Source organism: Peromyscus leucopus, chromosome 20 (genome assembly GCF_004664715.2).
Source record: "Peromyscus leucopus breed LL Stock chromosome 20, UCI_PerLeu_2.1, whole genome shotgun sequence".
Classification (NCBI taxonomy): domain Eukaryota; kingdom Metazoa; phylum Chordata; class Mammalia; order Rodentia; family Cricetidae; genus Peromyscus; species Peromyscus leucopus.
Genome location: NC_051080.1, coordinates 25,638,703 through 25,650,990, shown reverse-complemented (window position 1 = coordinate 25,650,990; position 12,288 = coordinate 25,638,703). Strand labels below are relative to the sequence as shown.

At 47.6% G+C, this 12,288-nt stretch overlaps 1 protein-coding gene across 1 annotated transcript in view; it reads left to right on the top strand.

The window, feature by feature from the left end:
• The first annotated feature begins 3,686 nt into the window (after positions 1-3,686).
• Positions 3,687-12,288, top strand: part of Zfat (zinc finger and AT-hook domain containing) — a 178,609-nt gene continuing 170,007 nt past the window's right edge. Inside the window, 1 exon segment of the mRNA XM_028876000.2 lies at positions 3,687-3,930. Coding sequence (XP_028731833.1) covers positions 3,744-3,930 — 187 coding nt within the window. The 5' untranslated portion in view covers positions 3,687-3,743.

Here is a 12,288-nt window from a genome sequence, read left to right as displayed (position 1 = left end):
GTGGATGACAGAAGGAACATTGAGGCTCACTGCCCAGCTGGTATAGCTTCAAGGGCAAGCTTCAGGTTCAGTGAGACCCTGTCTCAAAAAATACGGTGGAGAGTGAGTGATAGGGGAAGACACTCCACATCAACCTCTAGCCTTCACATGTACACATGTGGGCACACGTGCCCCCCCCCCCCCCCCCCCCAATTTTCAAGAACTCATGGCTTTCCAGAGACATCTTGTACTTAAAAGACCAACAACTGCCGGGCAGTGGTGGTGGTGCATGCCTTTAATCCCAGTACTCGGGTGGCAGATCCAGGCGGATCTCTGTGAGTTCGAGGCCAGCCTGGGCTACCAAGTGAGTCCCAGAAAAGGCACAAAGCTACACAGAGAAACCCTGTCTTGAAAAAAAGAAAAAAAAAAAAAAAAAAGGACCAACAACTACTGATTGCAGTTGTACTTGTAACATGCAAATCAGCACCTCAAAGAGGGTCCTATTTCTTTTTCAGCTGGCTCCTTTGTCTTTGCTGCAGGCCCAGAATTTTCACAGCATCCTGGTTTTGGAGGATGACAGAACTTCCAGGCCATCCTGACTTTCCTTTCTTGCCCATATTGGAATCAGCTTCTTTGACTGGGCTCTGACTATGGCCTATAAAGAAAATTACACTAACATTTAGGTACTCGGCACACACAGGTGGATGAGACGTGGAGATATGAGGAAATGGCACTCCATGGCCCTTACTGCTTTCTAAGGTCACAATCATGTTGATACTAATGGCTAATCCTGTTCTGGTGTGACTGTCTCGGTGGTACTGGGGAACCAACCCAGAGCCTTGCACACCTCAAGCTAAGCCTCAGTCCCTTTTATATAATTTTAAATGCATTTCGACAACACCCTTATTTAGGTTTTTAACATGTTAACTAAAACTGTTCTTTCTTTCCTTGGCTTTTAATAGTTGTGTGTCTCAAAACCCATATGTTAAGGTCCTATGTATCCTTCATCAAAACTTTCAATCAGCACCTCATAAAATTAAGTGCCTAAACTATGTTTTCATTCAAATGCATTTGCCAGCTACTGACATGGTTATTAAACTGACACAAATATATTTAATTATGCAAGTCAACTCCATTTCTCACGTAGCTAAAGACCATCTCATGTCCATAGCTGTGACACAAATTCCTTCCTGAGCTACCCTGTAAGGTAGAATGCCACCAGTGGGCAGGCTGGGACTATCTCCTCTAGGAACCATTGGAGCAGGACACTATTCATTATGAAATTCTCAGTGATTAACATTTAATTCCACTGATGTTTCTCTATTAACTGAAGGCATCTGTAAATGCAAAGACTGAAATGTCAGTCAGGGCTGAGGAGAAGGCTCAGTGGCTTGCTGCGTAAGCATGAGGCCCTGAGTGTGGGTCCTCAGCACCTACATATAAAGCTAGGTGTGATGGGCTTGTAATCTTAGTGTAGAGAGAGTCAGGGGGATCCTAGGGGTTCACTGGTCAGCCAGTCTGGCCAAACGAGCTTTAGGTTCATCAAGACTCTCAAAAAATGAGGTAGTCAGTAATAGAGGAAGAGACCTAAAGCCAGCCTCTGGCTTCAGTGTATACACTTATGGACCCCCCACCCCACATGAAGTGTGTAAATCACTCAGGAAGGCTAGAAGCCAGATGTGGACTCACGTCTCCACTCACAAAACTGGGTTCTCTACCTTCCCTTATTAATTTCTAGCTGCCTGGGGCCAACCCAGTTCTGAGGAACAGATGTCCAGTAAGTCTTTTCTGAATGATGAATAGATTTAAGGAAGGAATAATGGAGAAAGTCATAGCTATCCCCACAAACCCCAAGACTACCATCTACAGTCCAGTTTCCTTTTTAAATTTGGCTTTAATCTTCTGAAGCAACTGAGTTTTGAGATATATTTTAAATTGCTTCATTTCCAAACTTGTTTTGGTCACAACATTCAGGAGCAATCGAACCACCTGTTAATCAATAAATAACATTTCCATGCTGCTTTAAGAAAGGCAGCCCAGCAGAAAACCAATATCGTCAGCAACCAGAACAACTCTCATTTCCTGACAGAAATTGATTCCCGACAGAAGTGATTATAAATATTTGTAGCTCTAAGAAGGAAAGCACACCAATGCAGCCTCTGGACAGTTCATTTTCAAATCAAAGATGTCATTGTCGTGCCCCCCACCTCCCAGCCACCTGAGATGCAGAATTTAGTGGTGGTGGAGGGTGGGGCGTGAGGCAACAACTTCATGGTCCTCCTCACAATGCACCTATTGGGCACAGTCTGGAAGGCCATGTGGTCAAGCGGGAAAGGCAAGGGGCATGGAGAGGTGGGTCCACACACACCACAGGCTGGCTGTGTGATCTCAGAAAGCTATACAACCCTCCTCAACACCTGTCCTTCTCTCACCTGTCCTTTGAAATAAAGGAGAGGGATGTTTTGGAACAGTGCTTAATTGAAGAAAGAAGAGAGCATTCAACCAGTCATCATGCTAAAGGCTCACTGCCCAAAGGCACTTCAATGGTTAAAAAAAGAAAAAAAAAAGTGATGACCAAAATGAATGAGTCCATTCAGTAGTATCACTATGCAACCTGCGGTGGGAAGATAAAGATTTGAAAGACCCAGGGGCCTTTGCTACATGACTTCTCTCTGCTCAGCAAACTCAGTCCATGGCAGCAAGGGCTGTGCAAACAGGTAGATGAACCTGGATGTGGGGAGGGAGTAAGGAACACATGACCCTGACCTCTGTGGTTAGAGGCAGGAGTCTAGGGCTGTCTGATGAATATTTCAGGTTCAACAGAACGCAAGGGTTATTCCCGAAAAACAGTATTTCAGGGGCGCTGTAAAAACAAATCAGTGTTTCCCAGACTCCGGTCATTTCCGTTCTGCTTTTTTTTTTTTAATTAATATTTTTGTTTTGTTTCTGCATGTGTGGCGTTTTCTTTACAATGGTTAATTAAAAAGAAATTCTATTTTAAAAAGCCAGCTTTATTAGTACAAGTGCGATTGTTACTATTATATACATGTTTATTCGCCCATTTAAACTCATTCCCAGTTTCGAATGCTAACAGGGTGACCAAGACAGATAGAGACGAGCGACTTGAACGTTAGCAGGAACCGATTCTACTAAAGTTACTTGGGACAGACACTTCTACAGGGTGCCGAGGGGGCTCTAACCTCCCAATAGGAAAAACCGAAAGGTGGTTTGGTTCACTGCGCTTCCAGGGAAAAGATGTGCAGGGCACGCTCACACCCAACCGGGCTCTGCTGGGAGAACTGGAGGGGCGCCGCATCCTCACGTGGGGCTGCACGCCCCGACAACCGGTGCCAACCACACCTCGGCAGGGCGTCCCGGGGACGGCATCGCCGCTACACGCTGCTGCCAAGCAGCCCGATGGGCAAGTTTAGGAACCTGAGCCCAGGGAAAGTTAGTGCGCAAAAGAGTGCACTAACCAGCCTGCCAGCTCGTCCCGTGCAGCCGTCCCCCCAGCGGAGAACGGACTCAGGACGCTCCGAATCCCCGCACCCACGTTCCGGGACCTGGGCGTCCCTTCCCGGGCGTGGCTCAAAACAGCGCGCGGCATGCCGGGACCAAGTGGGGCGGGGAGGGGGGGGGCGAGCTAGCCTCGAGCATGCGCAGTGTGTCTTGGGAGCCGGGGGCGGATCCCCGCGGCGGACGTCGCTACGCAGACGTCGGATCCCCCGTGGGGAGGAGGTCGAAGACTCCATCCGCCATGTTGGATGCCGCAGATTCGCCATAACCTCTCGGGCTCTTTCCCTAAAAAAATAAAAAAATCAAGAGCCAAGTTTCCTCAGGGTGCCTGGCCTTCTCGCTTGGCGCGGGAGGGAGCCCAGGAAGAGCCCGAGGCTTTTTTTTTTCACCCCCCCCTCCGCCGAGGGGGCGTTGCCATGGAGACGCAGGCGGCAGGTGAGCTGGGGTGGGGGTTGGGGCGCGACGGGGTGGGGGTGGGGCGCGGCGCGGCGCGGGAAACCGCTCGTGGTGTGCTGGGGGGGGGGGGCGGAGGAGGGAGGCCGCGCGCGCAGGCTCGGGGCGGCGGAGGGATCCGCGGGCCGGCGGGCGGGCGGAGCGCGGACGTCGCGGTGTCCTGCGGTCCACGTTCAGTAGCCGGCTTTATCCTGCCGCAGAGAGAGAGAGAGAGGAAAAAAAAAGGGAACCAGCGGAGGGCAAGCGAGGGGAGTGCCGTGCGTGCGTGTGCCAGTCCTTTCCAGGGCAGGGGGCGGTGCTAGGGCGCCAGCCAGTGGCCAGCCGTGCAGGTCTAGTTGGAGCAGGGGTTCGAATCCCGTCGTCTCCAGCTGCTTGGCTGGGTGAGCTTCGTTTGAGGCTTTGTAAAGTAGACGTCTGCCCTCCTCCCAGTTATCAGCTCCGTGTTCTTGGCCAGGACGTTTTGAAGGTTTAGCCTTCTGAGGAGAAGTTTCCTAGTGACCCTGGGAGGGAGCCATAAACGAGAGAGATTGGATGACCCTGCCCCATGCAACTAATAATTTACCTTCTGTCTTTAGTCCAGCTCTGTAGGCCATTGCTCGCATGCTCTTACATGAAATGGCTCCAGGGCCACCTCCTCCAGGCAGTCCTTCTGGCTCTCTAGCTGGAAGCAGCTCTTTTGGCTGGACTGATTGGAAGGGTGGACTTCCCACTTAACCCCGATGCCCCTATCCAGCGTTAAGCTTGGGGGCCCCTGGCTATGACTGACACCAATTTTGACTTAGACTCTTCAAGGTCGCTGCTCAGTCCTCCCGATTGCTCTTAATTGCTGGTCATTTACTGAAGAACAGAAAAGTTGAGAGAGGTCAGATTCCTACGAGCTGAGGCTTAAAGAAATTAGACGTCTTCCAGCTTGGGATAGATTGTGAACTCCAACAGGCTCTTAGTAGGGGCCACTGTATACTGAACAGCGGAGTGGAGGCGCTGTTCAGTGCTGGAGCCCGTGCCCATAGGGAACAGAAACATCTTGTCCCTGGGGCTTACCCTCCACCACTGCCTCTCTTCAGCCCTTATCTTCAGAACCTGTCACTTTTATCTGTGGAAGTATCTAGAATCAGTGTGTCTGTTGGTGCTGCTGCAGAATGGATGTAGGTCAAAGAGACGCAAAAGCAAAGCCCCGAGCATGTGCTATCTCCCCGTGTGCAGCCATGACAGACCAAGAAGGGTCACAGTTTGAACAAAATGTACTTCTGTCAACTCACGGGCAGCTTAACTTCTGGGAAATTTCCCGTTTCGGTGTCCTTAACTTAGGAGAGGCAGAGCCATAGAAAGGAGATGGAAGGGCAGCCTTGGGTGGTTAAACAAACTGGGGTGGTCGTTGGCCCAGTTAGAGCTCTGTTCTGTCTTGTTCTCCTTTTCATGGTATCTCATTTGCCTCTTCTGGTGCAAAGTTTTTTGCCCCCTCCCCCCCCACCTTGTAATTTATGTAACAGCCTTTCAGCTATCACAGTTCCTAAGTAGAATTTAGTGGCTGCCCTGGCCAGGCCCAGTCAAACTTCGGTGTATTAAACAGATTCCCCTAATTGCATTTCCTTTTATAGATGGTTCATGAATGCTGCCCCTGAAAAGCTCTGTATCAGGATGGGCCAATTTAATTGAGGAGGATTTAGCCTAGAGTAACGTTTGTCCCTTGCTACCTCTTTGGCTGTTCAGCTTTCAGAGTGTGAAGCTTTGCAAGAGCAGGTATTTCCGTCAGGGGCTGTCACCAGGCATAAGAGCACAGGCTTTGCTGGGGGGATGTGCTCCTGGGATTCCTGAGGTCAGGGGTCCCAGCCCTTGTCCTTGCTGAGTGCCACATGGTGTGCCCCTACGTTGTGCATGTTGGTGGCACTCCACATGGTGTTTACTACCACACACTGTCACTGTCCACGTGTTTTGGGAAGTGTTTGTGGATGGAAAGGTAGGGTAGAATTTGATTTTTTTTTTTTTTTTTTTTTTTTTTTTTTGGAGACAAAGTTTTCCAAAAGGCATGTGCCACCACACCCAGCACGATTATGATTTTTTTCCTAAAGAAGGGAAAAAAGTAATTTTTGAGTGAAGAAAAGTGAACATGTTAGACATCTATTGTAGATTCAAAGTTGTCTTCTACAAAAAGAATGTAAAATATATAGAAAAGTGAATTTGCTTATGAGAAGATAATGCTTAGCATATCTAATGTGTTAATGTACAATAGGGCCTTAACGTTGAGTAGAATTGTCTTTGTTCTTTTTGAAGTTTTAAAAAGCATAAGCTGAAAATTATAGCGGTGCATACTTATTCCAGTCTATCACCCCAAGTGTCGAACATTTCTTGAGATGAGAACATTTGAAATGTATTCTTTTAGTGATTTTGAAGTGAGAAATATATTACTTATCCCTGTCACTATGATATGCAGCATATCACACACAAAGTGAGAGCATAGTTACTGTTTTAAAAGGTGCTGGGTACGGTGCAGAAAGGTCATGAGGCTTGAGCCATGACAAAACCCAGTATCAGCTTTATTAGGAGGGAGCGGGGAAAGAACCAGGCCTGGGGAAGAAGCATGTGCAGGGAAGAGAGGGGGGGGGAAGGGGAGGGGAGGAGAGGAGAGGAGAGAGATAGTGGGGGGAGGAGAGAAGAGAGAGGGGAGGAGTCTGTGTCAGGCTTTTTAACGATTCCCATGCACATGCGCAGGTAGGCTTACAGAGCTACACCACAGATGCGGTGATTGCGTGACCGAGCTGCACATGCGCACATTTGCGCAGTCATGCAGCTCACAGATGATGTAAGACTTAAGACCCTTTACTTAGCTGCTGAACTGCACATGTACGGTCATGCCCCTGGATTGGTGGCAGAATCCTAACATTCCAATATGTTTGTTTGTTATAAAAAGTGGGTGAATAGGAATAGGGACATCGTTTCTCCTGGAAAAAACTGCTTCCAGCTGACTTGGTGGCTGTTGGTTGACTCTTGTGGGGGGGGGGGAGAAGGGGGCTTCTGAGGTAGACAAGCGTCCTGGGGTCATCTGCTGCCTTGGAAATCATCTGACAAGGTGCTGTCTAGGTGAATTCAAGCCGGTTCCGGAGCTCGCTGACCTGTCCAGGTGGATTTTCTGGAGCTCAGAAAAATTTCGAACATATTAAGAAGCAGCCATGAGAAAATTAAAGTCTTGGGCTAGTGACCATTGTAGTGTTTAGTACTCTGCTGGTTAATGTTAGTGAGTGAGTGAGTGAGAGAGAGAGAGAGAGAGAGAGAGAGAGAGAGAGAGAGAGAGAGAGAGATGAGAGATAGATTGATTGATTTAGGATATGTTTTTAATTTTTACCTGAGATAAGCCTTATTAGAGACAGATTATTTTAAGGCCCCTGTTTCTTTTATTAGTTTAGCATCGAGGATACACAGGTGATCAATTGTTGAGAGCATCTAACAGTAATAAGTTGTTATATTAAGGTCTGTTTTTTGCAGAGCCCAGACCCTTTTTGGTCTGGGGTGTAAACACCTTTTAATTGTTACTGTTCCGTACCACCTGGGTATATCTGATGGTCTTTGGACTCCAGCTCTATGGTGATCCTGTAATAATTAGCTGAATAGTTAATTAGAAGAGGGAACCAGGAAGAGAAAAGCTTGTGGGGTGAGACCTCATTCTTCTGGAATTGGTGACAAGGCAGTGGATCCTGGTGTCCTCTGAAACTTGAGAGAGAGAGAGCATGGCCCTGTCTGTGTCCCTGTGCAGGAGAAGCTCTGCTGACCGGTCTGGAGTGAGCCACATGGAGGGAGCAAATGAAATGAAAGCTCCTATCTTACCTGGAAAATCTCTTCCCATCAAATAACCCTTAAAGTACAATTAAGTCTGGTGAGGTGGGTAAGGCTGTCCCCCCTAACCCGACAAAACTTCCTCTGGACTGATTAAGTGGCTCCGTGTACAACAGGAAGGAAATGGATTGCCCCATGCTGCATCCTGGGTTCCCTGTGAGCCATGGCCAAGCCTAGGAGGTCTACTAGCGGTCTTAGTTTGATGTCCCCTTGCCCCTGGGTGCACAGGGGCAGTCAGCTGACCAGTTATCTCTTTAGGTGGCACTTTGAACAAGGCTCAGTTGATGGCCTGGCAGGACATGCACTAGTCTACATGGCCTTTTGTAGCACATATTTAAAACAGGGACCTGGAAGCCCTTATGCAGCTGCTTAGATGGCGTGTGCCAGCACCTGGCAAATCTGTTCACGGGCTTTCTCATCTCTCCCATGGCACCTTAAGTGCCACAGCTGAAACTTCCACCTGTGGGGTCAGGAGCCTTGCTCTCCAGATGCTTAAGTTTTTAGCCCTAATGTCAGGGAGACAAGAGATGGATTTTATTCCATGTCTTGAATTTTTTTTTTTTTTTTTTTTGATAGTTTAGTGATTTGAGGACAGCTTTAGGAAGACCCACCAGGAGGCAGGCTGTAAACCAATCTCTGGCTAGAGAGCCATCTGGATTATTTTGATCCCAATGTGGGTCCTGATCGTAAACTTATTTGCATGCATCCTAGCCTGCTTCCAGACCTGTCCATGCTTAGCAGCCTGCCTGGTACCAGAGAACAGAGCAGAGAACAGATAAGGTTCTTTGGAGTGAGAGATTCCTTACGTTTGGGAATGTGAGGGTTCAGAGCTTAGTTAAAAGCACGGGGATAAGGTAACTCTTTTCTTTTGCCTGTTTGCTGGCAGAAGTTAGATAATTCTCATGAAATATTGGGATTCAAGCAGCCGTTGCACGGCCAAATTTACTGGTATCTGGTGATATTTAAGGCATTTTTCAAAGGAGGAGTGGAACCAAGGAGAGGATGCCTCCATGTCCCATGACTGCAGTCGAGAGAAAAAAAAAAAATTAAAATAACAAAAGGGATCCCAGACCCCCATCTCAAGTGTCCCTGAGGATAGGTAGTCTGTGGACCAGCATAAATTAACAGCACAAGTTACCCCAATCATCATCACGAGAAGGGTAAGGGCTGGGAGGGGGGGGGCGCGGCGGCGTACTACCGGAGGACTCCCTGGGAGTCCAGATAGCATTCAGTACTTGTCAAGAGAGAATGTGTCGTCATACCCCCGGGGGTCTGGCATGAGAAATATATCTCAGGCTACAGTCGTGGGAAATGGCAGAGGATGGAAAAGGGAAAAACTCACCAATCTTGGCGGCCGATGTGTTGTACGTAGTGGTCCTGGCGGCTGGGTAAATGAAAAAAGCGGAGCAGGCAGTTGTAGGTCCAATAAACCTCTGTACAGGGTCCCGGACACAGCCCCAGACGTAGATTGCAGAGAGAGCCTGTTGAGTCACAGCACCAAAGTTGTTTTAAAAATGATAATCGACGCTGGTTACGACGCTGGTTACAGTGCAGAAACATCATGAGGCACGAACCACGACAAAACCCAGTATCAGAGTTTTATTAGGAGGAAGTGGGGGGATGACGACAAAAGAACCAGGCCTGGGGAAGAAGCACAGGCAGAGAGCAGAGAGAGATAGAGATAGTGGGGGGAGGAGAGAGGATTTGCACAATCATGCAGCACACGGATGACATAAGACCTAAGACCCCTTGCTTAGCTGTTGAACTGTGCATGTGTGGTCATGCAGCTGGAGTGGTGGCCGAATCCTACCTCCCATATCTCCCTGCAGCTTCTGGGAACCCCACTCTGTTCTCTATACATCTTCCAGATCCGTTGTTTCCCTTGTCTAATTGCAAAGGCATTTCCCCCTTTTGAAGGTGGAGTCATAGTCCATTGTATCTGCTTACATTATGCATTGTCTTCATTCACCTGCTGACAGACACCCTGTTGACTCTACTTTGGCTCTCTTTACTTTTTTTTTTTTTGACAAACATGGCAGTGCAGATGTCTCTTTGCTCATTGCTTTAGACTATTCTCATTCCTTTATCTCTGTGACAACTGGCCCTGCAACACACTGGCCTCTGGAATCTGGTGCCTTTGTGTTCCAACCTGTCTGGACAGAGGCCAAGATGGGTAGGTGGGGTCTTGGCGTCAGAGGATGGTGGAAGGAGCTGCCAGCCCTCTGGGTTGGAAGGTGACATCATCCCACTATGAGGTGAGGGACCTGGAGCCAAGGAACATAAGGAACTTGGGGTGTCTGGCACAACTCAGGCCCCAGTTTCCTGCGGTCTCCAGCTGGTCAGATTCTTGGTGTTCTTGTTGCTTCATTGCTGCTGATGGCCCGTCATGAGCTGCCACTGTTTCTCATGACTTTAAGGCTGTTCGTACTCTTTAGCAGCGAGATCGCCAGCACACAGATGTTTGCCAACCTCTGGACTGGGCCCTTTCCTCCTGAGGGTGTCACATAGACCTAGCAGTGGAAAGCCAGTTGGTGTAAGGAGCCATGATAGATGTGAGCCCTAAATATTGAAGATGTCAGTTGGCTCCATGTAGGGACTCTGGGAGACTTCTTGAAGGATGGGATACTGGAGTTGGGTCTTGCAGAGTGATCAGCCACCCACCAAAAATGGAAAGGTGGATGCTAGGACAGGTGTGACCCAACAACCAAAGCTCTCATCTTCAAAGGAATTAGAGATGGTTTATTCTGGAGTTATTTTGAGTGACCCTGGCCTGGGAGCACAGATTTAGGTCACTCCAAATTCCATGTTCCAATGTGGAAGCAGTTTCAGGAAATTTTTATAGTTTTGCAGAACAGAGAAAGTCATAAGTCAAAGCAAGTTTAGAATACATGGGTGGGGGGCACATGAGAGAGGTGGGAATATCAGGAAGGGGAAGCTTTGCTATAGGCTCGAGAAGCTATCTGATGATGTCCTGAGTTTTTGGATTGCTAGAATCTAGTTGCCTGCTAAGTCAATAGATTGTAAATGGTTTTTAATCAGTTGTCACAGATGTAAGTTCTGACACAGGTGTGTGTGGTGTGTGTGTACATGTGTGCTTGCGTATGTAGGGGGCCAATGAATGGCTGTTCCAGAGGGGAGGGCCAGAACTTAGCCCAAGATAAAGTAATTAGTTTCTGGACCTGCAACATTCCAATCTGTCCGCAGTGCTGAAATTCTAATTAGCCAGTCTCTGCAGACAACATATCTTTTGTGAGTTTTAATTAATAGCCAGATGCAACTTCTTTTGAGAAGTTTTTGTTCACATCACAGCAGATGTGCCCTGTGCATTGTGCTGGGGGCAGGGGCATTAGGGCTGAAGGCCTGTACACTGAGACTGAGGAGTGGGAACTGTTGGGAGTTTGGCACAAAAACATTAAGAACCGGGAGAACAGTGCCTGCTGACCTGCCCTTGGGAAAGAGCTCTTTGCCTTGCAGGAGGCATTTTGTAGTTGTGATTTAATACACAGAAACACACAGATCTTTTGTATAGCCAGTACCCAGGTAAGCCTCAGCTCTAATGATATATAGGATTTTTTTAAATTACCCCAGACAAATTCTCTTTTCCATCTAGTTGTTATCTGTCAGCCCAAACAACCCCTAGTTTTGCTGTCTTCATAAGTTACATTTGCTTTTTGTAAAATGTCACATAATTCTTTTGTGCTAGCCTTTTTTTTTTTTTTAACTCAGCATGAAGTTTCAGAAATCCAGTTTTTGTTTTTTTATTTGTTTGTTTTTATTGCTTAATGTTATTCCAGTGCCTGGAAACCACCACAGTTTGTTTGTATGTTTCTTTCTTAATAAATACCTGAGCTGTTCTCATGTTTCCCGTCTTGGGTTCTTTTGTCTGCTGGTTTTTGTTTTTTGAGTAGGGTCTTGCTATGTAGGTTTGGCTGGCCTTGAACTCAGGGATCTCTCTGCCTCTGCCCTCTTAAGTGCGGGGATTAAAGCGTGCAGCCAAGTGCATGTTTCCGTTTTTTTTATTTCTGTGAACAAAGCTGCATTGAATGGTCTTGTAAGCTTTTTGTGGATGTTTATCTCCATTTCTCCTGGGCAGTAAGTACCTGGTGATTGTGGAGTTGCTAGTTTGTTGGTGTCTTAGTTAGGGTTTTTATTGCTGTGAAGAGACACCATGACCATGTTAACTCTTATAAAGGAAAACATTTAATTGGACTGGCTTACAGTTTCAGAGGTTTGGTCCATTATTGTCATTGTGGTCGGGCTGTGCAGGCCGATGTGGTACTAGAGAAGGGGCTACATCTTGATCCACAAGCAACAGAAGGAAAAACTGTGTACTGGGCATAGCTTGAGTATGTATGAAATCTCACAGTCTGCCTTCACAGTGGCACATTTCTTCCAATAAGGCTGCACTTACTCCAACAAGGCCACATTTCCTAATAGTGCCACTTCCTATGGGCCAAGCATTCAAACACATGAGTCTATGGGGGCCCTAACCTTTTCAAACCATCATAGTCA